This window comes from Otolemur garnettii, unplaced genomic scaffold, assembly GCF_000181295.1.
Source record: "Otolemur garnettii isolate 467f Iridium unplaced genomic scaffold, OtoGar3 scaffold00017, whole genome shotgun sequence".
Taxonomy (NCBI): domain Eukaryota; kingdom Metazoa; phylum Chordata; class Mammalia; order Primates; family Galagidae; genus Otolemur; species Otolemur garnettii.
The window spans coordinates 14,465,310-14,490,410 of NW_003852412.1; the positions used below are offsets into that span (position 1 = coordinate 14,465,310).

Here is a 25,101-nt window from a genome sequence, read left to right on the forward strand (position 1 = left end):
CGCAGGCTTTCATCGCTGCCGGTGCTCTCGCAAGCCGGTTCCCGTATCAGTGCACTTTCTTGGTCCTTTTCATGGACCTAAGGATGCGGTGGCGTTCTTGCCCACTTAACCTTTTCTTTGGTTCCCCTGAGAAACTCTACTGGATGACCTTGCTTTTACCTGGTTAACTCCTTTGTACTACCGTGATTGCAAATCTGACGTTCCAGGCTAAGGATGTTCCTGTTAATTCAACTTGTAGAAAAACTAGCCCGTACATTTGATGTATTAAGTTTATTTGTTTTATTCAAAAAAATAGGCAGTTTATTGCTTGAATCAGGTTTCACCATTTTCATTAGAGTTTGTCATTCTTTGAGTTGGCAGAAGTTAGTGGTTAATAGTGATCCGATAGAAGTGTCTATAATTTTTCGCCTGGTGTCTTTCCTTTTTCTCCTCCTGAATATTAAACTTCATGCTTAGTGGCAAAAATCTGAAAAATTAATAATAAAGTTTGGGGGAAAATAATCAACCGTAATGCCACCGTGTAAAAGTATCAACCACTGTTAATATTTTGAGTTTTTTCCTTCAAGTTTTTCCCCCCATGTATCTTCTTAATTTAAGATGAGATTTTGTGCACAGTTGGATTGTTTACTTTCCTAAGTTAAAATTACATTTTAAGCATTTTTTCCGTTTTTAAAAAGCTTGGTAAACATAACTTCATGACTTTTAGATCATACAATTAATTCATGATTAAAGTTGTTTTAGAAACAGTTACATTACAAGTTAAATTCCCTTTTAATTAGCCCCAATCATAATTTTACCACAGTTCATTTAACATTATGATTGGGAATAATCATACTTAAAATTATGGAGGACCAAAAGAGTTTTTGTTTTTTAATGCGGTATATTTACCATTTTGGAAATTAAAACTCAGAAAATTTTAAATGTTTCCTTTATTTGTTGAAAAATAACAAACCCATTATATATTAAATAAGTTTTGAGTGAAAACTTTTCTTAAATAAAACTTAGGGGAAAGGGTGGTGTTTTAAATTTTTGCAAATCACCTTAATGTCCAATTTTATAAATACTGCTGGATTTCCATATTTGCTTCTCTGGTCAGTCTGTTGTTCTGTCTTTCTTAGGTTGATGCATATGAAGAAACTTCAGCCTTACACAGGTACATTGTTGGAAAAGGGAGGATCTTTCAGGCCTTCTAAAAGGTTCTTGAACAGGGGTCCCAAGACCACAGTTTGAGAAAGCTTATTTAACCATTCTTGGATTGATGGACTGTTAGGTTGTTTATAGTTTTACACTGTTACAACCATTGCAACATTGAAAGTTTTTGTGTTCTTTTGCACAAGTGTTTTTCTATAAGGATAACTTATTTTTAAATTTGATAAATATTACCTTTGATGCCTACTTAATTTTCTGTTATATCTTAATGTTGGTATTAGGGTTGTTTTGACAAATGATTTGGTGAAATATATCTTTGCTTGTTTTTAGTTGTTTTGAATTATTTTTCTTTTTGGGGGGGTTCTGGCAAAAACTAGAACAAGTATTACACAAATTCTAAAAGAGTTGTCGACACTGGGATCATTTTTTTCAATTTCTAAAAAGAATTGTTATATTAAAGATTGTGAATTTTTTTGAGGTTGTTGATACTTGTTATATTGTTTTCCTGAGCTATATCTGAGGTGCTTTTTTAATCACACCCTTACCAACTTTGAGTACTTTCATTATTAAATAATTTTGTTTTGGCTTAGTAGGTATGTGTTCTTATTCTCATTGCTTTACTAGTGTACTGAACATTTTTCATAATCTTACTAGTTGTTCATATTATTTCCCCATTTATAGACCAGTGTTCAAGTGTTTTTCTAATCAATTTTGATTTTTCATATTGTAAGGACACATACTTTTTTTTTTCTTAGGAATAGAACAAAATTATTTTCTTTTTGTGTTTACAAAAGTATACACTTGTAAAAAAAAAAAGTAAAATAGTATAAAGACATAGGTAGTTCTGAAGGCTTATGTAATCCCATTTCTAGATATATGGCATTAACAGTTTCATGTTTGTTCCTCTATATTTTTTTAATTTGGAGCTTTGCTACACTTTTTTTTAACACCTTGTTTGTAAAAAACATGTTTATACTGTGGATAAAGTTTTGAAATTTGATTTTCTCTCATTTAACATTATATATTAGTTGTTTTTCTATAGAAGCACATAAAACTCTAGTCAAAGTTTTATCCAGAGCAGTTTTAGGAACATGAATTGTGGTATTTAGTTATTTGATGGTAGGCTCTTGTCCTCTTCTATATTCTCTTCCTAGGTGATCTCATCCATTAACAGCCGTGTGTTGCCAATTCTCAAATCTTTATTTATCTCAGACTTCTCTCCTGCATTCCAGATCTTTATTTAACTACCTAATGGATATCTCTTCCTGGATGTTCTCAAGATACTTCACACAGTCCCAACATGAATTCCTGTCTTCCCTTAAGCCTGCTCTTCTTTGTATTGCTTGTGGTGGTCAGTGGCACCACCATCTATCTACCCAGTTACCCACGACAGAAAGCTGGTACACAAAGTAACCCTAGCTTTCTCCCTTGTTTTCACTCTCCAGGAGTTCTCATTCTTTAGCCATTTTTATATCTGTTTCCTTTTCATTTCCATTGTATTGTCTCAGCACAGGCCCTCCATGCTCCTGCCAATTTTTTTTTGAGACAGTCTCACTTTGTTGCCCTTGGTAGAGTGCTGTGGCATCATAGCTCATAGCAACCTTAAACTCTTGACCTCAAGTCATTCTCTTGCCTCAAGTCGCTGGGACTACAGGTACAGCAACAGCGCCCAGCTATTTTTAGAGACAGAGTCTGGCTCTTGCTCAGGCTGGTCTCAAACCTGTGAGCTCAGGCAATCTACCCTCCTTTGCCTCCTAGAGTGCTAGGATTTCAGTGTGAGCCACTGTGCCAGGCTAAAAACCATTTTATTATAAAGCAATTTTTGTAAAGATTTGTTTGTAAATCTGAGAGCACATAAATAGCTAAGTGAGTAAAAATACCTCCTAAAGCAGGTTGTCATATGTGCACATGAATAAACTTCTTTAGAACAGATACTTTAGTTTACTTTTCTATTATGTCTTCTACTGAATATGGTAGGTTGCTGCCACAGAAAAAGTACATCTTCATTGACTGAACTGGGAAATGCATGCAGGTAAATAAGATTTCTGTTAAAAGTCTTCAGTATACAGTATTTTCCATTGTAATGCCTTTTGCCAATTATGGATAATATTATCCTACCTTATTTGTATCTTTTTAAGCACCTCAAATAACATAATGCTTAGTAGGGTACTCCTTTACAGATGTGTTTTGTAAATAGATGTTATTTAATGAATTCCACAACTTATTTCTTTTTAATTTTCTGGCTTTGCTAATGAGAAACTAGTTCTAGACTTTTCAATTCCTGTGCTTTATTCTTTAAGCACACCCTTTAATCAGTAATAAGTACTACTTATTTTTATTTAGTGTTTATGTTTGTTTGTTTGTTGAGACAAGAGTCTCACTTTCTTGCCCCTGGTAGAGTGCCATGGTGTCATATCTCATAGCAACCTCAGACTCTTGGAACTCTTGGGCTCAAGTGATCCCCTTACCTCAGCCTCCCAGGTAGCTGGGAGTACAGGTGCCCACAACAGTGCTGGGCTAGTTTTTAGAGACAGGGTCTCACTCTTGCTCAGGCTGGTCTTGATCCACCCGCCTCAGCCTCCCAGAGTGTTGGGATTACAGGTATGAGCCACTGCACATGGCCCTGTCTTATGTTTATTAAAGGCTATGTTAACCAGTTTGTTGTAAGTATTTCAAATTGTATATAAAACCAGCACATTGTATCCCATAAATGCATTAATGTACCTAGCTATGATTTAATAATAATAAAAAAAGGAGGCTCAGCGCCTGTGGCTCAATTGGCTAAGGCGCCAGCCACATACACCTAAGGTGGCGGGTTCGAATCCCCAGCCCAGGCCCGCCAAACAACAATGATGGCTGCAACCAAACAATGGCCAGGCGTTGTGGCAGGCGCCTGTGGTCCCAGCTACTTGGGAGGCAGAGGCAGGAGACTCACTTGAGCCCAGGAGTTGGAGATTGCTGTGAGCTGTGATGGCACAGCACTCTACCCAGGGAGACAGCTTGAGGCTCCGTCTCAAAAAAATAAAATAAAATAAAAAATAAAAATAAATAAAAAAAGGAATGCTTGCACATAGTGAGTCAGATAATACTTCAACTAACAGTTTTCTCCAATTCTTCTCACCCCTGAATCACGTTCTGCAGAAGCAACCATCCTTAATCAGCACTTCCTGTCTGAATCACTCAGTACGGAAAATGATTTGTGCAACTATTTTCTCAAAGTTTCTTAAGGATGGATTGTACATGAGTTAGTAACTTGTTAGATGCATAAGAGAGAAGATAATTTATTTCATAAATTGGATGCCTTAAGGCGTTAAGGATTAAATTTCTTACTGAATCCTTATTGAGAAAAGCTGCTCCAGAGTTAGTGACTTCTAGTTTTTTCAGTAACATGTTTAGATATATAGCTGTATCTCCTACCCTCTTCCATTCTACCCCAAGTTTCAGGTATCTTTTCGTGATTTCCTATTATGGAAGATGAGTATTTTAGTTTGTGGCGCCAACTCCTACCTTTAAGCACTGCATAGCACTTTTCCTCTCCACTCTAAATCCCCTAGTTATATGTTAACTATTAGTTATTCACTGTTTACGTATTTTAAGTGTATGTACACTTGAACCAGATAAATATGATATTATTTCCTTTCTTGTATAATTTTTGTTTTTCCCACAGTTAATAATTATCTTAATTCTTTTGTATATCTGTCATTCATGGATCTTTATAAATATGTTTTATATCTTTTAATGTATCTTTTATATTATTTGTTTGATATATTTATCCTTCAGACAAGATACAGATATCTCCTTTTAGTAAATTAAAATACATCTGATAGTCTGTGTTTGTTTTGCAACATCTTCCTATAATGGTCTGTCACCCTGCTTCCATCTTTTTTTTTTTGAGACAGAGTCTCAAGCTGTCAGGCAGGGTAGAGTGTCATGGCCTTATAGCTCGCAGCAACCTCTGACTCCTGGGCTCAAATGATCCTCTTGCCTCAGTTTTTCTATTTTTAGTAGAGATGGAGGCTTGCTTTTGCTCAGGCTGGTCTTGAACTCGTGAATTCAAGCTATCCACCTGCCTCAGCCTCCCAGAGTTGTAGGATTACAGGTGTGAGCCATGAGGGAGCCTCAGCCTCCCAGAGTTGTAGGACTACAGGTGAGCAGGGTGCCTGGCCCTGCTCCATCTTGATGAGTTGTTCTCTATGCCTGTTGCACGGCTCTTTTCCTCAACTGTCCTTGTATAATTGTCTGTGAATTCCATTTGTCTCTTTGCTGCATTGGATAGCCTGTTTTCTGGTGTTCAGGTGTTCCTTTCCCTTTACGTCTCTCTCAGGTTGGTAGAACACTTTTTTCAGTAGCTTCCTGAGAAAGACTGAATGGGAGGCAAATTTGGGGGCTTTTGCATGTCTAAACCTTTTTTTTAATTCAACCTTCATATTTCTTTGATATCTAAATATAGAATCTTAAGGTGTAAATTATTTAATTTTAGAATTTAACTCTATTGTTTTGCAGCTTCTAAAGTTGCTATTGAGAAGTCCAGTGCTAGATCTAATAACCAGTCCTTTAATTGTGACCTGATATTTATCTCTAGAAGCTTTTGTATTTATTCAACAGGTGTGTATTGAGCACATTTTATATGTCAGGAACTTGTCAGGACACTTTGAATATATGAATAAATAAAAGTACAGTTTCCCTGTCCTTAAGCTTAACTTCAGAAAAGGAAGAGTTGCTGCAGATGGTAAACAACAAATCTAGTAAATAAATTATACAAAATATTAGAAGATTGTAAAGTAAATAAGTTCTTTAGAAAAGAGAAAAAGGAGAGCAGGATGGGTGGGGAGGTCAGTAGTGTTAGGGAGAAGAAAGGGTGGGATGCAGTTTGTAGTATTAAATTGGTGATCTTCCCTTAAACCAATCAGGTATTCTGAAATTTCACAATCACGTGAGTTGGTAAGAGTTTTTCATTTATGTGTTGGGACCTAAATGGACCCTTCCCACCTGGAGACCATATCCTTCAGTTTCAGGGTATTTTATTTGACAATTTCTTCTTTTTTCCCTCTTTTCTTTCTTTCTGAATCTTGTTATTTGAATATCAAACCTCATTAGATTGATTCTCTAATGTTAATATTTATTCTCCTATTTTCCTTTCTTTTTTGTTTTACTTTTTAGGATATTTTCTAAACTTTATTTTCTCACTTCTTGATTACATTTAAAAATAAACTTTTTATTTTAGAACATTTTAGATTTACAGAGTTATTGCAGATAATAGAGTTCCCATATACACCACAACCAATTTATTATTAACATCTTACATTAATATGGTACATTTGTTAACGATTAGTGAACCAACATTATTGTTAACTAAAGCCCGTACTTTATTTACATTTCCTCACTCTTTGCCTATTATGCTTTTGCTATTTCAGGATCCCATCCAGAATACCATATTATGTGAGTAGTCCTGTCTCCTTACGTACCTCTTGGTTGTGATAGTTTCTTGGACATTTCTTTTTTTTTTTTTTTTGGAGACAGAGCCTCAAGCTGTCCCCCTGGGCAGAGTGCCGTGGCATTACAGCTCACAGCAACCTCCAACTCCTAGGCTCAAGCTAGTCTCCTGCCTCTGCCTCCCAAGTAGCTGGGACCACAGGTGCCCGCCACAACGCCTGGCTATTTTTTGGTTGCAGCCGTCATTGTTGTTTGGCAGGTCCGGGCTGGGGATTCCAACCCGCCACCTTAGGTGTGCGTGGCTGGCGCCTTAGCCGGTTGAGCTATAGGCGCCGAGCCGGACATTTCTTTTCTTTGATGTCCTTAGCAGTTTTAAAGATTATTGGTCAGGTATTTTATAGAATAGCAATTGGGATTTGTCTCATTTTTCTCAGGATTAGATTGGGGTAATTATGTTTGGAGGAGGAAGACAACAAAGTGCCATTCTCGTCATGTCACGACAAGCATATGTACTGTCAGCATAATTTATCACTTTTGACTTGAGCTTTGATCACCTGGCTTGAAGTAGTGTTTGTTAGCTTTTTCTACTGTAAAGTTATGTTTTTTTCTTCCTTTTCTGTACTCTTTAGAAGCAAGTCACTATATATGGTGGACACTTAAGGGAGTAGGGAGTTCTACTTCCTTGAGAGTAAAGAATATTTGGAATTATATTTGCATGAGAGATTTGTTATCTTTCCCATTTATTCAGTGATTTCTTTATGTTAGTATGAACTCATAGATTTTTATTTATACATTGAGTTATAATCTAATCCTACAATTTTATTTTGTTTCAGCTTTGGCCATTGGGAACTCTTTCACTCTGACATATTACTGTTGTATACGTGTGCCTGCATGTGTGTGTGTGCATAAACTTTTATTATGCTTTCTGGCATTACAAGATGCTCCATGTTACACTCCCAGAATCAGCCATTTCTTTAAGGAGCCCTGATTACTTTTGTTGGAGAATGGTATTAGACACCAAGATCTAGGTGCTAAGTATGCTGATTGCCACTGGGATACCATTGCTTCTAGGCCCTCTCTGCTGATGAAACAAGGGAATTTATGTGTTTATACTAACTTGTGTTGTACATACCTATAAATATTTCTGTGTACCAACATTTGTGTACATTTTTTTTTTTTTTTTGTTTTTGGCCAGGGCTGGGTTTGAACTTGCCATCTCCAGCATACAGGACCAGTGCCCTACCCTTGAGCCACAGGCACTGCCCTTGTGTACATGTTAAGCTGAACATGAGTTTATAGTGATGTCTTCAACTCAATTCTATCACCATTTTAGCTGCCACTCCTTATTATAAATTGTGCTGTGATTAACAATGTAGTGCAAATATCTAAAGTATATTTTTTAAATAAAAGGGCAGGATACATTCTTGGCTCTTTTCCCTTAATTGATCAGTTTTCAGAGTAATTGGTTAGCAGACCTCCAGCGAGTGGTATGTTTTGCTTTTAGTATTGCTATACTCTCTTGGTTTGTTTTTTTGGGGGGGGGGGAGACAGAGTGTCACTATGTCACCTTTGGTAGAGTGCTATGGTGTCACAGCTCACAGCAACCTCAGACTCTTGGGCTTAAGCGATTCTCTTGCCTCAGCCTCCCAAATAGCTGGGACTACAGGTGCCTACCACAACGCCTGGCTATTTTTGGTTGCAGTTGTCATTATTGTTTAGTAGGTCCAGGTTGGGCTCGAACCCACCAGCCCTGGTGTATGTGGCTGGTGCCATACTCACTGAGCTACGGGCTCCACACCATACTCTCTTGGTTTTTAAAAATCTATTTTATTTCTGTTCAGTCCTTTGCAATCTTCATTTTGATGCCCAATTGTCCCTTTAAGACAATGAGAGTCATTTCAACTTGGCTTTTGTCTTTTTGGTGAAGAATCTGCTCCAAACCAGAGGTTCATCTGCTTTATTCATTTTTTCACAAAACTAACTTACAGTATTCTTGTGCCTCTCTCTTATATGCTTCTTTTCATTTTTTTTTCTTTTTTTTAGAGATAGTCTCACTTTATTGCCCTCGATAGAGTGCTGTGGCATCACAGCTCAAAGCAACCTCCAGCTCTTGGGCTTAGGCTATTCTCTTGCCTCAGCCTCCCAAGTAGCTAGGACCACAGGCACCTGCCACGATGCCCAGCTGTTTTTTGTTGCAGTTTGGCTGGGGCTGAGTTTGAACCCACCACCTGAGTATATGGCACCAGTACCCTACTCACTGAGCCACAGGTACCACCCTTTGTTTTCAGTGTTTTAAATTTCTACTCCTGATACTGCATTGTCTGTAGTATAAGCATCTAAGCTACTAAGCATTCCTTGAAATACCTCTTTTGTTGAATCTCACAAGTTTTTACATGTAGCATATGTATATGTAGCTTTTATATGTATATGTAATATGATTTATATTTGATTTTTTTTATTTATAAGTCATTTTATCTTTCTATTATGAACTATTTTTTATCTTTCTATTATGAACTAAATAACCAATGAGTTATTTAGGTAGTGTTTTAAGATTTATGATAGTTTATATATGCAAACATTATGTTGTTAGAGTTGGTTTTCATGCCATTTTTACATACAGAGAGGCAATTTCCCCATCTAAACTTTAAGCAGTACTCTTAAATTTTATTTCTGTATCTATTCTTTGGCCATTGTTTCCAGGTATGAAATAGATGGCATCATTTATATTAGAGACTTAAAGGAAATACCATACTTTTTTTTTCTAGGTATACAAGAATTGAATTCTGATAAAGTCTACAGGTAGGATGGATAGTTACTTTAAAGCAGCTGTCAGTGACTTGGACAAACTCCTTGATGATTTTGAACAGAACCCAGGTTTGTTAGTTTTCCATTTTTACCAGTAATAGAATTTTAAAATGTTTGTAATTTAGTTATCTCAAGTATATAGTATTATCTGCAAAATTTTATTTCAATTTTGGTCACATTGTGTTCTTAGGTAAAAAGTCCACGTATTTGATAATAACATTAATTGGTTCTTATATTGAATAGGACTAATAGCCAGAGATAGAAGAAAACTAGGTTTTTTCCTAGATAAAAGTTAGCTCTAAGATAGACTCCCCCCTTTTTTGGTTCTTATCAAAAGAATAATGTAAGAAAGACGTTTAAAATCAATATATGAGCAAGCTAAAGGCAACTTGAAAGCTCTACATAAGCTGGTGTTTCAGGAAACTGGAGGGCAGAACAAAGAAGTTAGATTATTTTTTAGCTCTTCCTTAGCCTGGTTTTTTTTTTTTTTTTTTTTTTTTTGAGACAGAGCCTCAAGCTGTCCCCCTGGGCAGAGTGCCGTGGCATTACAGCTCACAGCAACCTCCAACTCCTGGGCTCAAGCGAGTCTCCTGCCTCCGCCTCCCAAGTAGCTGGGACCACAGGCGCCCGCCACAACGCCCGGCCATTTTTTGGTTGCAGCCGTCATTGTTGTTTGGCGGGTCCGGGCTGGGGATTCGAACCCGCCACCTTAGGTGTACGTGGCTGGCGCCTTAGCCGGTTGAGCTATAGGCGCCGAGCCCTTAGCCTGGTTTTATAGTGCAGCTGAGTTATTTTGAGTGGAATATCTATCACTTTTTGATATCTATATTCAAAATTATTTTAAAGTCAAATAAAAATAGTTTTGGGGGTTATTTCTATTTTGCAAAAAGATTATCTATGGTCTTAAAAATTATTTAGTTTATAAGTCTTAGAAAACATGATATCTTTATACTAATTTTTACTTGACTTGATTATCCTAAATAACAGTATGTCTGTTTTTAATTAGATGAACAAGATTATCTCCAAGATGCACAAAATGCAAATGATTCTAACTACTGCTCAGTTTCTTCAGAATTGGCTTTTTCACAGCTAACTTCACTGCTATCAAAGGACCAACAATGCATTAATAGTTGTGCCTCATCAGAAACATGCTATGAGACAAACAAGAGTTCCCTACATGATAAGACACTTGAGGGACTATCTTCTACACAACATGAAAAAAATGTAACAGGACTTGATCTCCTTTCTTCTGTGGATAGTAGTACTTCAGGTGAAATCCAGCCTTTGTATTTGGGACTGCGTGGTAAACCAGTTTGTGATCTCATAAGTGACATGGGTAACTTAGTTCATGCAACTAATAGCGAAGAAAATATTAAAAAATTATTGTCAGATGATTTTAAGTCAGATTCTTTGATTGGATTGGACTTATCCGCAGTGTCAAATACACTTTGTGTTTCTTCAACAAATCTTGATAATGATGCTATCAGAGAACAACAGAATGATGTCAACTCTGAATTACAAAACCAAGAAGTCATCAGAACCAAAGAATTAGGTGTAGAAGTAGATACAACAATTACAGATTCTTGTAATTACAGTGAAACAGAAAATTTAAAGGATAAAAAGACCCCTAATAAGTTAGAAATAGTTGTTGATTTTAACATGTCATCTACTTTGACTCAACAAAATTCCAAAATATTTGATGCCAAAAACAACCCACAACACAAGAGCCAACCGTGTGAATTATTAAAAGGTGATGACTGTTTGGTAAAAGAGGAGGTAGAGGTGGCAGACATACCTGCTGCAGAATGTTTAAAAGAAGGAGGCAGCTCACATGCTTTGCCTTGTAGTCTTCCAAAAAATGAAGCTTCATGTTTAAATGATTTAAATTCAAGAAATGAAAAATGCAAACTACCTGACTCTTCCTTTCAGGAAGATAAGGCTGCTGTATTTATAAAACAATCCACAGATGAAGACTCAAGAAATTTAGACCTTAAAGATAATAACAATATAGTCCAAGATTCCTCTTCAACTTCACATGTTTCAAGTGAAGCCATACAGTCCTCCTTGTCTTGTCTTCCAGAATCTGGGTCTTTATGTGGATCACTAATTGAAATTAAAGCACATGGTGATTGTTTACCTCGGAATGAACATAATGATAATGTAGAAGATGCAATGACTATGTATGAAGAAATACAGAAGAGTATTGTTCTAGGTGGGGAACCATTCAAGGAGACTGATTTTTTGAAACAAGAAAAATGTAAAAACTTATCTCTTCAGCCATTAATTGAAAAGACAGAAGATAGAAAGGTAGATCCTGACCAGACAGTAATTAGAGCTGAATCTTTAGATTGTCCTGATAATACCAATTCTTCTGCATCTGCAGAATCTCAAGTAGAGCTTTCTAATGTCCCAGGGCCATCTGATTATTGTGAAGGTTTTACTTTTTCAAGTGATGATATAGATGGGCAAGACTTAGGTTACTTTAACATTTATGAAGGCACCAAAAGTGGTACACTGGTTAGTGATGCTGAACTTGATGCCTTTCTGACAGAACAGTATCTTCAGACCAATAACATAAAGTCTTTTGAAGAAAATGTAAATGATTCAAAATCTCCAATGCATCAGATGGATATAAAAGGCCTAGATGATGGAAACACTAATAGCATATATTTCAATACAGAAGCAGGAGCTACTGGGGAAAGTCATGGTATTGCTGTGATTTGTGAAACAGTGGATAAACAAAGTACAATAGAAAATGGTGGCCTTTCTGTAGGGGAAAAAAGTGCAATTCCAATTGAGCAAGGGTTACCTACCAATAAGTCCGAGATTACAAATGAATTATCAGTCTCTGATATTAACAGCCAATCTATTCATGTTGGAGGGGCCAGGCCTAAGCAATTATTTAGCCTTTCATCAAAAACAAGAACTTCAAAGGACCTGAATCAGCTAGATGTCCCAAATATGCCAGACAGTGAACCCAGCATAGCAAATACCGTTGTTCCAACCATTTGCGCTCCAGATTCTACCACTGATCCTCAGGTTAGCTTCAACTCTAATTACATTGATATAGAAAGTAATTTCGAAGGGGGATCCAGTTTTGCAACTGCAAACGAAGATTCTCTACCTGAAAACACATGCAAAGAAGGCTTGGTTTTGGGCCAGAAACAGCCTACTTGGGTTCCTGACTCAGAAGCTCCAAACTGTATGAACTGCCAAGTCAAATTTACTTTTACAAAACGGCGACACCACTGTCGAGCATGTGGGAAAGTAAGTTATAAAAATCTTTAAGTCTTATTCTCTCAAGACATTCTAAATGAAATCTAATATGACAGGAAAGGCTGATTAACAGGCGATTACAAGATTGAATTAGTTTAAAATTGGTGCTTTTCATAAAAAATATAGTCATAGAAATATATAAATACTATCATTTTGGAGGTTTCTTGATGGTTGAATAAAAGTTACATTTTCATGGGTATTATATGCTGGGAAATGAGAAACAATTACTAAATACTGATTTTTGTGAAATTTAAGACTATGTGTTCTCTCTCTAACACTGATATATCAGATATTCCAAATTCACCTGCATCCCCCTTGTCCTTGAATACTTAATTTCAAAACCACTATATAGCTAGTGTTGTGGTAAATATCCAGGGAATGGTGAAAACAAGTTGGCTTGCACACGGTTCAGAATACTGAAGCTGACTTCATTTGTGTTCTTGTAACAGTCAAGATAAAAAGATCATCTATTGCTTCATACTGAAAAGGAAAAAAAATTGTCTATAAACTCTAAGGATTACCTCTAGAAATAATATTTCATTTTTTATTTAGAATTTTTCAGTAATGTTAATTTCGGATCAATCCTGCTTTAGCAAAATAATTTATTCTGCTTTAAGAAGCTTTAAAGAAAGAACTATATAAAGCTTTTTAAATTGTGGACTTAGTCTGTTAAAGACAGATTTTGTTCCCTTTCCGATTAATAGAATTGATTTAAGTAAAAAAAATAATTTATGAACTCTACCTATGTATGGTGATTAGGAAAATGATTTATTTAATAAGAAAAATGAGTTTTGTTAATTAGGTTTAGGACCTCCCACTCCAATCTTCTCGTAGATATAAGTATGCTTGAAACAAAAACAAATTTGGTATTTTATTCTTTATAGGTATTTTGTGGTGTCTGTTGTAATAGGAAGTGTAAACTGCAGTATCTAGAAAAGGAAGCAAGAGTGTGTGTAGTCTGCTACGAGACTATTAGTAAAGGTGAGTATTAAGCTGACATATTTTTTCCCAGTAATTGAATATATCTTAAAAACAATTGGATTGTGACAAAGATAAACTTCTTTATTTTCTTAAGGCAAGGACCTAGTGTTGACTTATCTGGCTTAGGTGGGACATCCCAAGGCTTGGTTTCTCTTCTTTTTCTTCCACTCTCACAATTAATACTACCAGTCTGGAAAGGAAGCATTCAGTTTCTGGAGTGGCAGTTCATTAACTTTTAACAGGTACCAAGTCCCTAAATGCTGCATTTCATCTGCCTATTTGTTTTTGTCATCATCATTGTCATCTTCATCATCTTAATCTAGACATTTATAGATCACCTACCAATGAATAGTACTCAATATTATATATTAATAGCATAAGTCAAGATAATAGTTTCCACCCTTTAGAGAATAACAACATAAAATAAGAATAAAAGTTAAGGTAGTAATATTTATGATTATATAAATTCATAGGACTGCCACACTATTTGCACATTTTTGTCTCGTATATTTTTTTCCTTTCTCAACTTTAGAATTTTGTGTGTATGTATTTCCCATTGCTTCTCTGGCTCTGTAGCTAGCTTCAATTACTAGCAATAGTCTTAGTGGTCATCTTTGAGTTCTCACAGGTTTTGTGTGTGTGTGTGTGTGTGATTTGTTGTGTTTTCCCCCCAAATCCTTGTTTGTTCTTTTGCGTATTTATTGGCATTTTCAAAAATTTATTGACAGTTTAATTCCTAGCATTTATTTGGGCCTTTTTTGACCGGATCTGTGCACTAGCTCAGGCACTGCTTCCTATTATATAGGAGAATAAATACCTGATAACAATTTGTTTTTCTCTTTTGAATTAAGACAAATTTTTTCAGCAGTTCTCCAAAAAGCTCTGATGTGAGTCTGTTAGCCTGAGGTAAGCTGCTTTTACACCCTGCTGTTGACCTCTGCTCTGGAGGATAATAGAGAGTAAATCTTTTAATATTTCCAAGTTGTTTATAAAGAGGTTAGTTTAAGTGCTTACAGTTGTTTTTGGTTTTTTTTAAGTTGTTTGAGTAGCCTAAAAGGTGACTGAAGGTACTGATGGCCGAGGCCATCTGCTAGAATTCTGAAATTTTAGATCAAGCTCCACATAATTATCTCTCCTACTTTTAAAAAATGAAACAGCCATGAAGATTTGAAACATTATTTAAGTTGACAGGTCATATTTTCGGGTGAGCTTTCAGACTACATTGACTGTAAAGGTCCAAGAGGGGAGAAGATACAGTCATTAAAGAGACTTCATAGGACACTGAGATCAAGCTTTGGTTTATCAAAGGAAATATTGTGGAATGGGTATAATTACCTGTTTTAGTTTATTTCATTTTAACATCTTACAGCATATAATTTCATTTATGATGCTATTTATCAATAATTTACACAGTATAAGAAAGCACAAATAAAAGTTATTTTAACATCAACTTCAGGGTTGAAAATTATAGAAGTAATCACTTAAAATAATGTTGTCAAATAAGAGGAGAAAAGTTGTTCAAGGTTTGTGGAAGAAAAAGATAGTTTGACTAGAGATTGTGGATAATGAAAAATTTGAGATGAGGTTATATGAATTTCAAGGAAGCCTGTGTACGAATGCCAATGGGTAGATTTGGGGCAAGTTGGGAATTATTTTGAAACCCAGAGTAAGACGTTTTGATTTCACTTGGTTAGTGGAAGTCATTTTATCATAGTGCCATGATTCATTGGCACTTGAGGAAAATTATTTTAGCAGTAGTAGCATTTATAATAGATCAGCTTGAAGAAATGCTGAAGGGAGAGCTACCAGGGCTATTCCTTGTTTTTTGAATGAAAAATTGCTCAGCAATATTCAGGCACTACATGTTCTGAGAACAAAATAGATGTCCTGTTCTCATGGAGTTTATAAATGGATAGTAAGCAAAAAGGATATCACATGATGATAATAGTGTAAAGGAAAATTTGAAAGTATAAGAGGTAGTAACTTTTATAATGTGGTCAGAGTGAGACTTTATGAAAATGTGACATGTGAGCAGAGATTTGAAGGAAATAAGAGAACAAAGCTTAGTGAGACTAAGGGAAGAACATTCTAGGTTGAAGGAATAATAGGGGCAAAAACCCTAACCATGGAGAGTGTTTGCTTAATTTGATGAAGAATAAGGAGGCCTAGGTTGCTGGGTCATAGCTGAGTAGGATTGCAGTGAAAGATGAGGTCAAAAAGGTAAATAGGGAAATGGAGGGGGCAGGGATAGAGATTGAGGTCTTGTAAACCGTTGTAATAATTTTCACTCCAGTTAGGAAGTCATTAAAGGATTTTAAACGGGAATGATGAGATATGAATTATATCTGAAAGAATAACTTTGAACTACGTTGGGAATAGACTATAGGGGTACAAGGGAAAAATAGAGTTATATAAAATAAGGATTATTTTCTGTTATAGACATCTTATGCCAAATATAATATTTAAATAACTCATTGGTAGCTTTTATTGAAGTGGTGCCAACGAAATAAGGAACCTGTGCTAGTTACTCAGACAGTATGTTTGTCAAGTGCCACTTTTTTTTTTCTTGTTTAGTCATTTATTTCTTTCTCCTTACATTGTGAAAAAATAGAATATTTATTGTAATTTACTTTGAAGTTCAAAAACATCCAAGATTTTAATACTATTGTTTTCTCCTTAATAGCTCAGGCATTTGAAAGGATGATGAGTCCAACTGGTTCTAATCTTAAATCTAATCATTCTGATGAGTGTGCCACTGTTCAGCCTCCTCAGGAGACCCAACCGTCCAGTATAGCTTCACCTACAACTTTGCCAACCTCAGCACTTAAACAACCAAATGCTGAAGGTAACTAGAAGAAAATGCTGTATCTTACACTAAAAATAAATTACTGAAATAGAAGTTATCTAATGTAGTCAGGAAAGAGAAACCAAATCATATATCAGGAGGGGTTTGATATAGGAGATTGGTTGTGCATGCATGTTGGAAGGCTAAAAGAACAAAAAGGTCGTATGCGTAAGTGCCTCAGAGATGACTAACTGCATGAAGCAACCACCACAGCTGGGTTGGGAAAACAAGAGGGGAAAAGCAGTATGACTAGGGTTCAGTGAGGGACACCAAGAAGTTCTTGATTCAGTCATGTGCCAGCACCATCATGAGGCCTAAAAGTTGGTGCTCAGATGACTGAAGGGGAGTTCAAGTTTGATGATAGGATTACTGAAAATCATGGGGCAAAGTTGTGAGATGTGGTGGTGCTGCTGCAAGGATGCTGGCAGGAACTAAAACTTCTCTTATCTTCCTACCTTCTGGTCTTCCACCAACACCTACCATTGGCAGAACTTGAATAAAGCCAGCTAGCAAGGAAATCTGGGAATTGTACTTTCCAAGCTTCTAGTCTGGCATTGAAGAAGTTGGGTTTCAGAGACAATAAATAACTGACCTATCTCCCTTTCCTTAAACATCTGTTATTATTTATTTACCACAATAATACAATGTTCTTGAAACTTGTTTTGAAATCTTTGAGTTATCTGTTCTTTTTTATAAACTGTTGTCATTTAGGATATTGAATAAAGCCCATGTACATTTTTACACGTAAACCATTAAGTCTTACCAAAGAATACTATTCATCCATAAAAAAGATAGAGACTTTATATCTTTTGGATTAACCTGGATAGAGTTGAAACATAATCTTTTTAGTAAAATATCAGAAGAATGGAGGAGCAAGAATCTAATGTACTCTATTCTACTATGACGCTAGTAGATGATCTAGTACACGCCCACATAAGAGAAAAACTCAATTCAAGGTGGGGGGCGGGGGAAAGGGGAGGATGGAGAGGGATGGGTGTGCTCCCACTTAATAGGCACAATTTTAGGTGTATGGCCCATCTCTTGGGATGGGACATAATTATAAGAGGGACTCTACCTAACAAATACAAACATTGTAACCTAATTCTTTGTATCCTCATATTAACCTGAAACAATAAATAAATAGACTATTAAGTCTGTAAAATGCTAGAAGATAATTATAAATGTCAGTTGAAGGCAAATTTGGATCCTTTTGACAATCCTTTTGGATTTCAGCTTACCATTCAGGAGCTATTATCCATTTATTATAATGAAAATAAGGCGATTAAGCATATGTGGCTCTATATTTTAGCCCCAAAGATGAAAAAAAAATTATGTTTGAAAATCTGTATTTTAGTTCAGCACCTGTAGCTCAAGTGGCTAAGGTGCCCACCACATACACCAGAGCTGGCAGGCCGAATCCAGCCCAGGCCTAAACAACAACAACTACAACTAAAAAATAGCTGGCCATTGTAGCGGGCACCTGTAGTCCCAGCTACTTAGGAGGCTAAGGCAAGAGGTTGCTGTGAGCTGTGATGCCATGAGGTTCTGTCTCAAAAAAAAAAAAATCTATATTTTTAGGCTGTGTGCAATGGCTCACACCTGTAATCCTTGCACTCTGGGAGGCCAAGGCAGGTGGATTGCTTGAGCTCAGGAGTTGGAGACCAGCCTGAGCAAGAGTGAGACCCCATCTCTACTAAAAATAGAAAAACTAGGCGGGCATTGTGGGGAGTGCCTGTACTCCCATCTACTAGGGAGGCTGAGGCAAGAGGATCACTTGAGCCCAAGAGTTTGAGGTTCCTGTGAGCTATGACACCATAGCACTCTACCCAAGGCAACAAAGTGAGACTCCGTCTCAAAAAAAAAAAAGGTATTTTTTATATTGACAACCTATATGATTAAGTTATAAAAATATTGTAAATACAGGAAAGATATCTTATTTCATTATGTTTGCCTATATTGCAAAACTAGATATATAATCCCAATTTTTTTAGTGTTTTCTCTATTATATTTTTGAAAGTAGATATCATCATCTGGCAGAGATTTTCATAACCTTACTCTGTGGAAGGTTTATAAGAAAAAGAAAAATATTTATGCTAGATCTAGTTATTTCCTCCAATTTTGGAAGGAAACATTAATAAATAACATTTAGTATCTATATTATAAGAACAAAAATGTTGTGCTTCTCTTGTTAAATAAAATTAATGAGGTACAAGTTATCCTGTTCCCTTTTTTAAGGCTTTTTTATTTCTCTTTCTGTTTTTTTGTTTGTTTGGTATTTTTGCTTATCTGCTATTCTCTGATTTACTTTACTACTTTTTGCCCTATGCCTTATTCCTTAACTCTTATTCTATCTCCACACTTAAAAACTTAACCTCAACAATATAGACCTTAAGTTTTCACACAGTGTTTAAGATATGATCTCTAATGTTTACTCTGTTTCAGAGTATGTGCTTCCCGGGCCACCTCTAATCTAATATGTTCCCTTCGTGTGAATTAGATAGAAACAGACTCCACTCAGAGCAGATAAATCACACACACACACAAATTAACAAAAAGCTTTGAAAAGATTTCCTGATCTATTTGGTATTAATTCATTGCAATATTTCCATATTATAATACTTTACTTTTTCAACTGATTCTAGGACTGTGCTCCAAAGAACAAAAGAGAGTATGGTTTGCAGATGGTATATTGCCCAATGGTGAAGTTGCAGATACAGCAAAATTATCATCTGGAAGTAAAAGATGTCCTGAAGATTTTAATTCTCTCTTACCTAATATGCCTGTGGTAAGGAATCTTAAAAATAACTTGTTAATTAAGCAAAATTTTGTTTTATAGGTGCTAGGGTAATTTCTTATGTGATTGTTAGAGTACTTACCTTTTTTATGCTTTCAGCTTCTTAAAATAAGAAATATATTGACGTAGTGAATATGTTTTAGATTTTACCCTTTTTAGTGTTTAAGGGAATGGTTCTCAAACTTTTGATCTTGGACCCTGTTATATTCTTAAAAGTTACAGAAAACCCCAAAGAGCTGTAGGTTATATGAGATTAAAAATGAGAAATTTAAAAAGTATTTATTATTACAAAATAATAAACTTTTATTAATTTTTATATTAATAAAAATATTTTTATGAAAAATAATTTTTTAGAACTAAAGGAGTTTAGTGAGAATAGTGGCATTGTTTTATACTTTTGCAAATGTGTTTAATGTCTGACTTATCTGAAGACAGATTCTCATATTCTGCTTCTACATTCAGTATATTGTGATGTGTTATTTTCATTCAATTATAAGAAAAAAAATCTCTGGACCACATTTTGACAACTACTGGTGTTGGAAAGTTTAACTGAGATTTAGTAATTTAATTAGACTAATATTTATTTAATGATTTTTAAACATTCAAGGAAATACTTGATGATGATACTTTTGCATTTACATAAGTTTGCTAGATGTTAAATAGAAGATATATAATACTGAATTCCAGACTACTATGAACTCTCATTGTAAAGTAGCAAAATATTCATAGAAGCAAGTATTAATATATGAATTAGGAACATTTTCGTTATTAATATTAAACAGGTTATTTATTGAGCATCTACTCTGTCAGTCACCTGACTGATCCTAAGTATATACAGTGTGGGCATAAAGTTCGTGTGCAATTTGAAATAGTTTAGCATAGTAAATTGCACATTAATTTTATGCCCACCCTGTATTAATATGTTAGAAAAAAATGGATATTTTCTTGCTACTTACTCCTGTTGGAGTTCACATACTCTATTTGTCAGTAATAGTTGAGAAAGTTTTGACAAATAGACATAATTACCAAAGGTATGTTTTTTAGCTAGCACCAATTGTCAATCAATACTTTTTTTTTTTTTTTTTTTTTTTTTTTGAGACGGAGCCTCAAGCTATCCCCCTGGGTAGAGTGCCATGGCATCATGCTCACAGCAACCTCCAACTCCTGGGCTCAAGCGAGTCTCCTGCCTCAGCCTCCCAAGTAGCTGGGACCACAGGCGCCCGCCACAACGCCCGGCTATTTTTTGGTTGCAGCCGTCATTGTTGTTTGGCAGGTCTGGGCTGGGGATTCGAACCCGCCACCTTAGGTGTATGTGGCTGGCGCCTTAGCCGCTTGAGCCACAGGTGCCAAGCCGTCAATCAATATTTTAACAAAATGAAAGTTCTGGCTCAGCGCCTGTGGCTCAAGTGGCTAAGGCGCCAGCCACGTATACCTAAGGTGGTGGGTTCGAATCCAGCCCAGGCCCCCCAAAACAACAATGATGGCTGCAACCAAAAAAAAAAAAAAATAGCCAGGTTCTGGCAGGCACCTGTGGTCCCAGCTATTTGGGAGACTGAGGCAGGAGACTCGTTTGAGCCTGGGAGTTGGAGGTTGCTGTGAGCTGTGATGCCACAGCACTCTACCCAGGGAGATAGCTTGAGGCTCTGACTCAAAAAAAAAAAAAAAAAAGAAAGTTCTAAACAGGCTAAGAAATATTAACTTGAGTTCATAAATTGTTCTAATTTGATATTGATTTTGGTCAGTCTAAAGAGAATGGGGTTTTATTGAAACCAACTTAATGAGTAGTTTATTCCAGGTGGTTACTATTATGTAATATATTTAATACTCTGCTTCCTAATGACATCCCTACCCTTCTTTCTCCATTTCCCCCCTTCCCTACCCACCTAAGGCTCTTTTGAGTGTCATAAAGAAGGGAAAAGCCATAAACTAAGCTTGCTCACTGTGGTATGGTACGAGATCTTACAGTTCTTGCCTCATTTTTTCAGTCAGTATTAAAGTCATTAGTACCTACCCAAGCATGCAATATAACTAATACCTTATGCTCTTGAATTTAAAAAAGCAAAATGATACTATTTTTTGGGAAATTTGACTTCAGAAGAATTTCTGAACCCATTTTGGTTTTTACTGATTTTATTTATTAAAATGACATTTTTGGCTATAATGATCAATGTTTCACAGTTGAACAGAGAATATGAACTGATTTATTTTTTTATTCCATATTTTACAGACAGTAAATACAGTGGATCATTCCCATTCTACTACAGTGGAAAAGCCAAACAATGAGATAGGAGATATTACAAGAGACGAGATAATTCGGAGTCCTATTTCTCAGGTCCCATCAGTGGAAAACCTGCCTATAAACACAGGAAATGAGGGGTTACCTACTTCTGGTTCTTATACATTAGATGATGATGTTTTTGTAGAAACTGAGGAGCCAGCTAGTCCTATCCGTGTCTTAGTTGACAGCAATTTACCTGTTGCTGCTATTTCAGATTATAGGTTACTGTGTGGTATTGACAAGTATGTTTGCAATAAGATTAGTCTTCTACCTAATGATGAGGACAGTTTGCCCCCACTTCTGGTTGCATCTGGAGAAAAGGGATCAGGTAGGATAGTAGTTATTTAAATTTAAAATTTTTTTAAAAACAATGTACTAATGAAATTTGTGATATATGAAAAATGCATATTTTTTTTAACTTAGACAATTTGGTTGGAATATGTACTAGAGCTGGTAACTTTAGTTTACAAAAAGTCTTACTTAAAAACAAATTCTAAAAAGATTTGAGGGTGGCACCTGTGGCTCAAAGGAGTAAGGCGCCAGTCCCATATGCAGGAGGTGGCGGGTTCAAACCCAGCCCTGGCCAAAAATCGCAAAAAAAAAAAAAAAAAAAAATTCAACCAACATAAAAAGATTTGAACTTTTACAATTCATTGATCATATCTGTGTTTCTAATTTAGAGTATGGTAAAGTCCCATACAATAGGGAAACTCGTAGACTTTTAGTTCCGAGAAACATTCACTCCATATCATTTTTTTCTCAGGAACACAGTTCCTGAAGAAAAAGAATATTATTAGATTGGATAGCAAAACTGGAAATTTTAGTTCCATGACTTGTAGCATGTTTTTTTTTTTTTTTTTTTTGAGACAGAGCCTCAAGCTGTCCCCCTGGGTAGAGTGCCGTGGCATTACAGCTCACAGCAACCTCCAACTCCTGGGCTCAAGCGAGTCTCCTGCCTCAGCCTCCCAAGTAGCTGGGACCACAGGCGCCCGCCACAACGCCCGGCTATTTTTTGGTTGCAGCCGTCATTGTTCTTTGGCGGGCCCGGGCTGGGGATTCGAACCCGCCACCTTAGGTGTACGTGGCTGGTGCCTTAGCTGGTTGAGCTATAGGCGCCAAGCCAACTTGTAGCATGTTATGTAATCTCCTTGGGCCTTAGTTTGGTTTTTGTTGTTTATTTGTTTTTAACACTAGACTATCAAGGGCTTAGTTTCTTTGAAAAGAAGAGAACCTAGATGATCTCTAAAGTCCTTTTAAGCTGGAGTTTAACTCTGTGGGTAGCTGCCACCTCAAACTGGTTCCCTGGGATAGACACTTGTCACCCAAGCATTATGTTGCATCCTACAATGTGAACTGGTGGTTCTCTGTATTATAACCCAGGGGAATAAAGCTTAGGAGCTCTGTTCTATGAGTAGGAGCCATTTCATAAACATAGCTATTCTAGCAAAAATACATTAAAGCCTGTTTATTACATGCATGCATGCTTTCCTGTTGATTGTCAAGATCTTTTTTGGCTACATGTCACTGAGATAAGCATATGTATGGTAGGAAGCAGCATATATAACTTGGGTCTAAGCTACTTTCACAGACTTGTGAATTTCAGAAATTATAATTGGAGTACCTGGCAAACTGGAATTCACTTTATCAAAGTATTTGTTTTAAAACTTTGAAGGTTTAAAGTAAAGCAAAGAAATAGAAAAAACTGTTTCAAGGTGCTGAAATTATATAAATATGCTGTTTGATCAGTACATTGTATATATACTATATGTAATATATATTGGGATTTATATGTTATAGTGTAACATTTTTACATGGAGAGAAAAGCAAAAGTGGATATATAATAGCTGTTCCAGGTATTGAACATGTTTTACAGACAGTAAATACAATGGATTTACTGTCTGTGGAAAGAAGCATGTTTACTTTTGTTTTTAAATTCCATGAGACCATTTGTGGATTCATACTTTTTTTCATTGTAAGCATTTTTTTTTTTTTTTTTGAGACAGTCTTACTATGTCACCCTCGGTAGAGTGCTGTGGTGTCACAGCTCACAGCATCCTTAAACTCTTGGGTTTAAGCAATTCTTTTGCCTCAGCTTCCCAAGTAGTGGGGACTACAGGCACCCGACACAGTGCCTGGCTGTTTTTGTTGTTGTTGTTGTCATTGTTGTTTAGCAGGCCTGGGCTGGGTTTGAACCTGCCAGCCCCGGTGTATGCGGTTGACACCCTAACCACTGATCTACAGGCACTGAGCCCACTGTAAGCATATTAAACAGGATGTTTATCCTAATATATTACTTTCATCATTTAGGGCTTGTAGTAGAAGAACACCTGTCTTATGAACAGACCATTGTGCTTCTTGAAGGCAGAGGGTTTCATCCTGTTACATTTGTCCTAAATGCTAATCTTCTCGTGAATGTCAAATTAGTATTTTGTAAGTAATGATTTATTTCTTTGCTTAATTGTAAGCAGAATTTCTGTAGCAGTTACATCTTCAGGTTAGATTGGCAATGATGAAAAATAGGTGGCGTTGAATATTGGTTTTTCAGTTAGATATGACTGTAAATAAATTTTGCAAATTTATAATCAGTAATACTTGAAATACGAGTTTACAGATTTTTATTGGCCTCCCTCATTAATCTTAGGGTTAAAGTCATGATCTTATAGCTGAGCTGAATTTTGATGTTTGTGATAAAATTAATATGTCTCCTGTAAGCTTTTTGATAAATTGAAATTTGGCACTAAGTAAATAGGAGTCTTGATTTAGTAGCAATAAAGATAATTTTAAAATAAGTGACATGTGATTAATTAAAAATAAAGAAGCAAATAGTTATTTTTTTAAAATTCGAATTAATATGAGGGTACAAATTTTTAGGCTATATTGGAAGAAGTAAATAATTCTTAGTAATTAGTAATCTTCACTACTGAATAATGTATTTATCAGCTTTTCATTCTCTTTGGAATCTAAATTACCCACTACATTTCAGCATTTAATACATGGTTTATTTTAATGTTATTAGTTATTTCCATAAGAATCTTTTTTCTTATGTGAATCTTACACAATTCATTTTAAAGTTTTTAGGGGAAGAACTTTGGGAAAATAAGGAATTTGAAAAGTTTTGTTTTATGCTAAAACAATTACTTTTAATTGTTGTAGTTAATAGAAGTTGACATTTATAGCTATATGCTTTTATTGCTTTAGATTCTTCAGAAAAATATTGGTACTTCTCAACCAATGGATTACATGGCTTGGGACAGGCAGAAATTATTATTCTATTATTATGTTTGCCAAATGAAGATACTATTCCTAAGGACATTTTCAGACTATTTATTACCATATATAAGGATGCTGTAAAAGGTATAACATTTTATTTTGAACTATTCAAACTAAGAGATAGATAAATTAGTTAAGGGTATTTATGCTTTTGGTTATGCTAAGATTTATTTTATGATGAGATTGTTGATTTCTTTTCTTTTCTTTTTTTTTTCTTTGAGACAGAGCCTCAAGCTGTCCCCCTGGGTAGAGTGCTGTGGCATCACAGCT

General features: G+C 35.7%; 1 protein-coding gene across 5 annotated transcripts in view; it reads left to right on the forward strand.

The window, feature by feature from the left end:
• The window catches only part of ZFYVE16 (zinc finger FYVE-type containing 16), a 48,779-nt gene that overhangs the window by 1,118 nt on the left and 22,560 nt on the right, over positions 1-25,101 (forward strand). For 3 of the 5 annotated variants that reach the window (XM_023510934.1, XM_023510933.1, XM_012802812.1), the window contains 8 exons: positions 9,348-9,456; positions 10,394-12,654; positions 13,548-13,644; positions 16,328-16,489; positions 19,132-19,274; positions 21,511-21,889; positions 23,869-23,991; positions 24,760-24,915. In XM_023510934.1, the coding sequence (XP_023366702.1) occupies positions 9,387-9,456; positions 10,394-12,654; positions 13,548-13,644; positions 16,328-16,489; positions 19,132-19,274; positions 21,511-21,889; positions 23,869-23,991; positions 24,760-24,915 (3,391 nt within the window). In that variant the 5' untranslated portion in view covers positions 9,348-9,386. Of the gene's footprint in view, positions 1-9,347; positions 9,457-10,393; positions 12,655-13,547; positions 13,986-16,327; positions 16,490-19,131; positions 19,275-21,510; positions 21,890-23,868; positions 23,992-24,759; positions 24,916-25,101 lie in introns of those variants that run through there. The other 2 variants (XM_023510935.1, XM_023510936.1) reach the window with 2 other exon arrangements.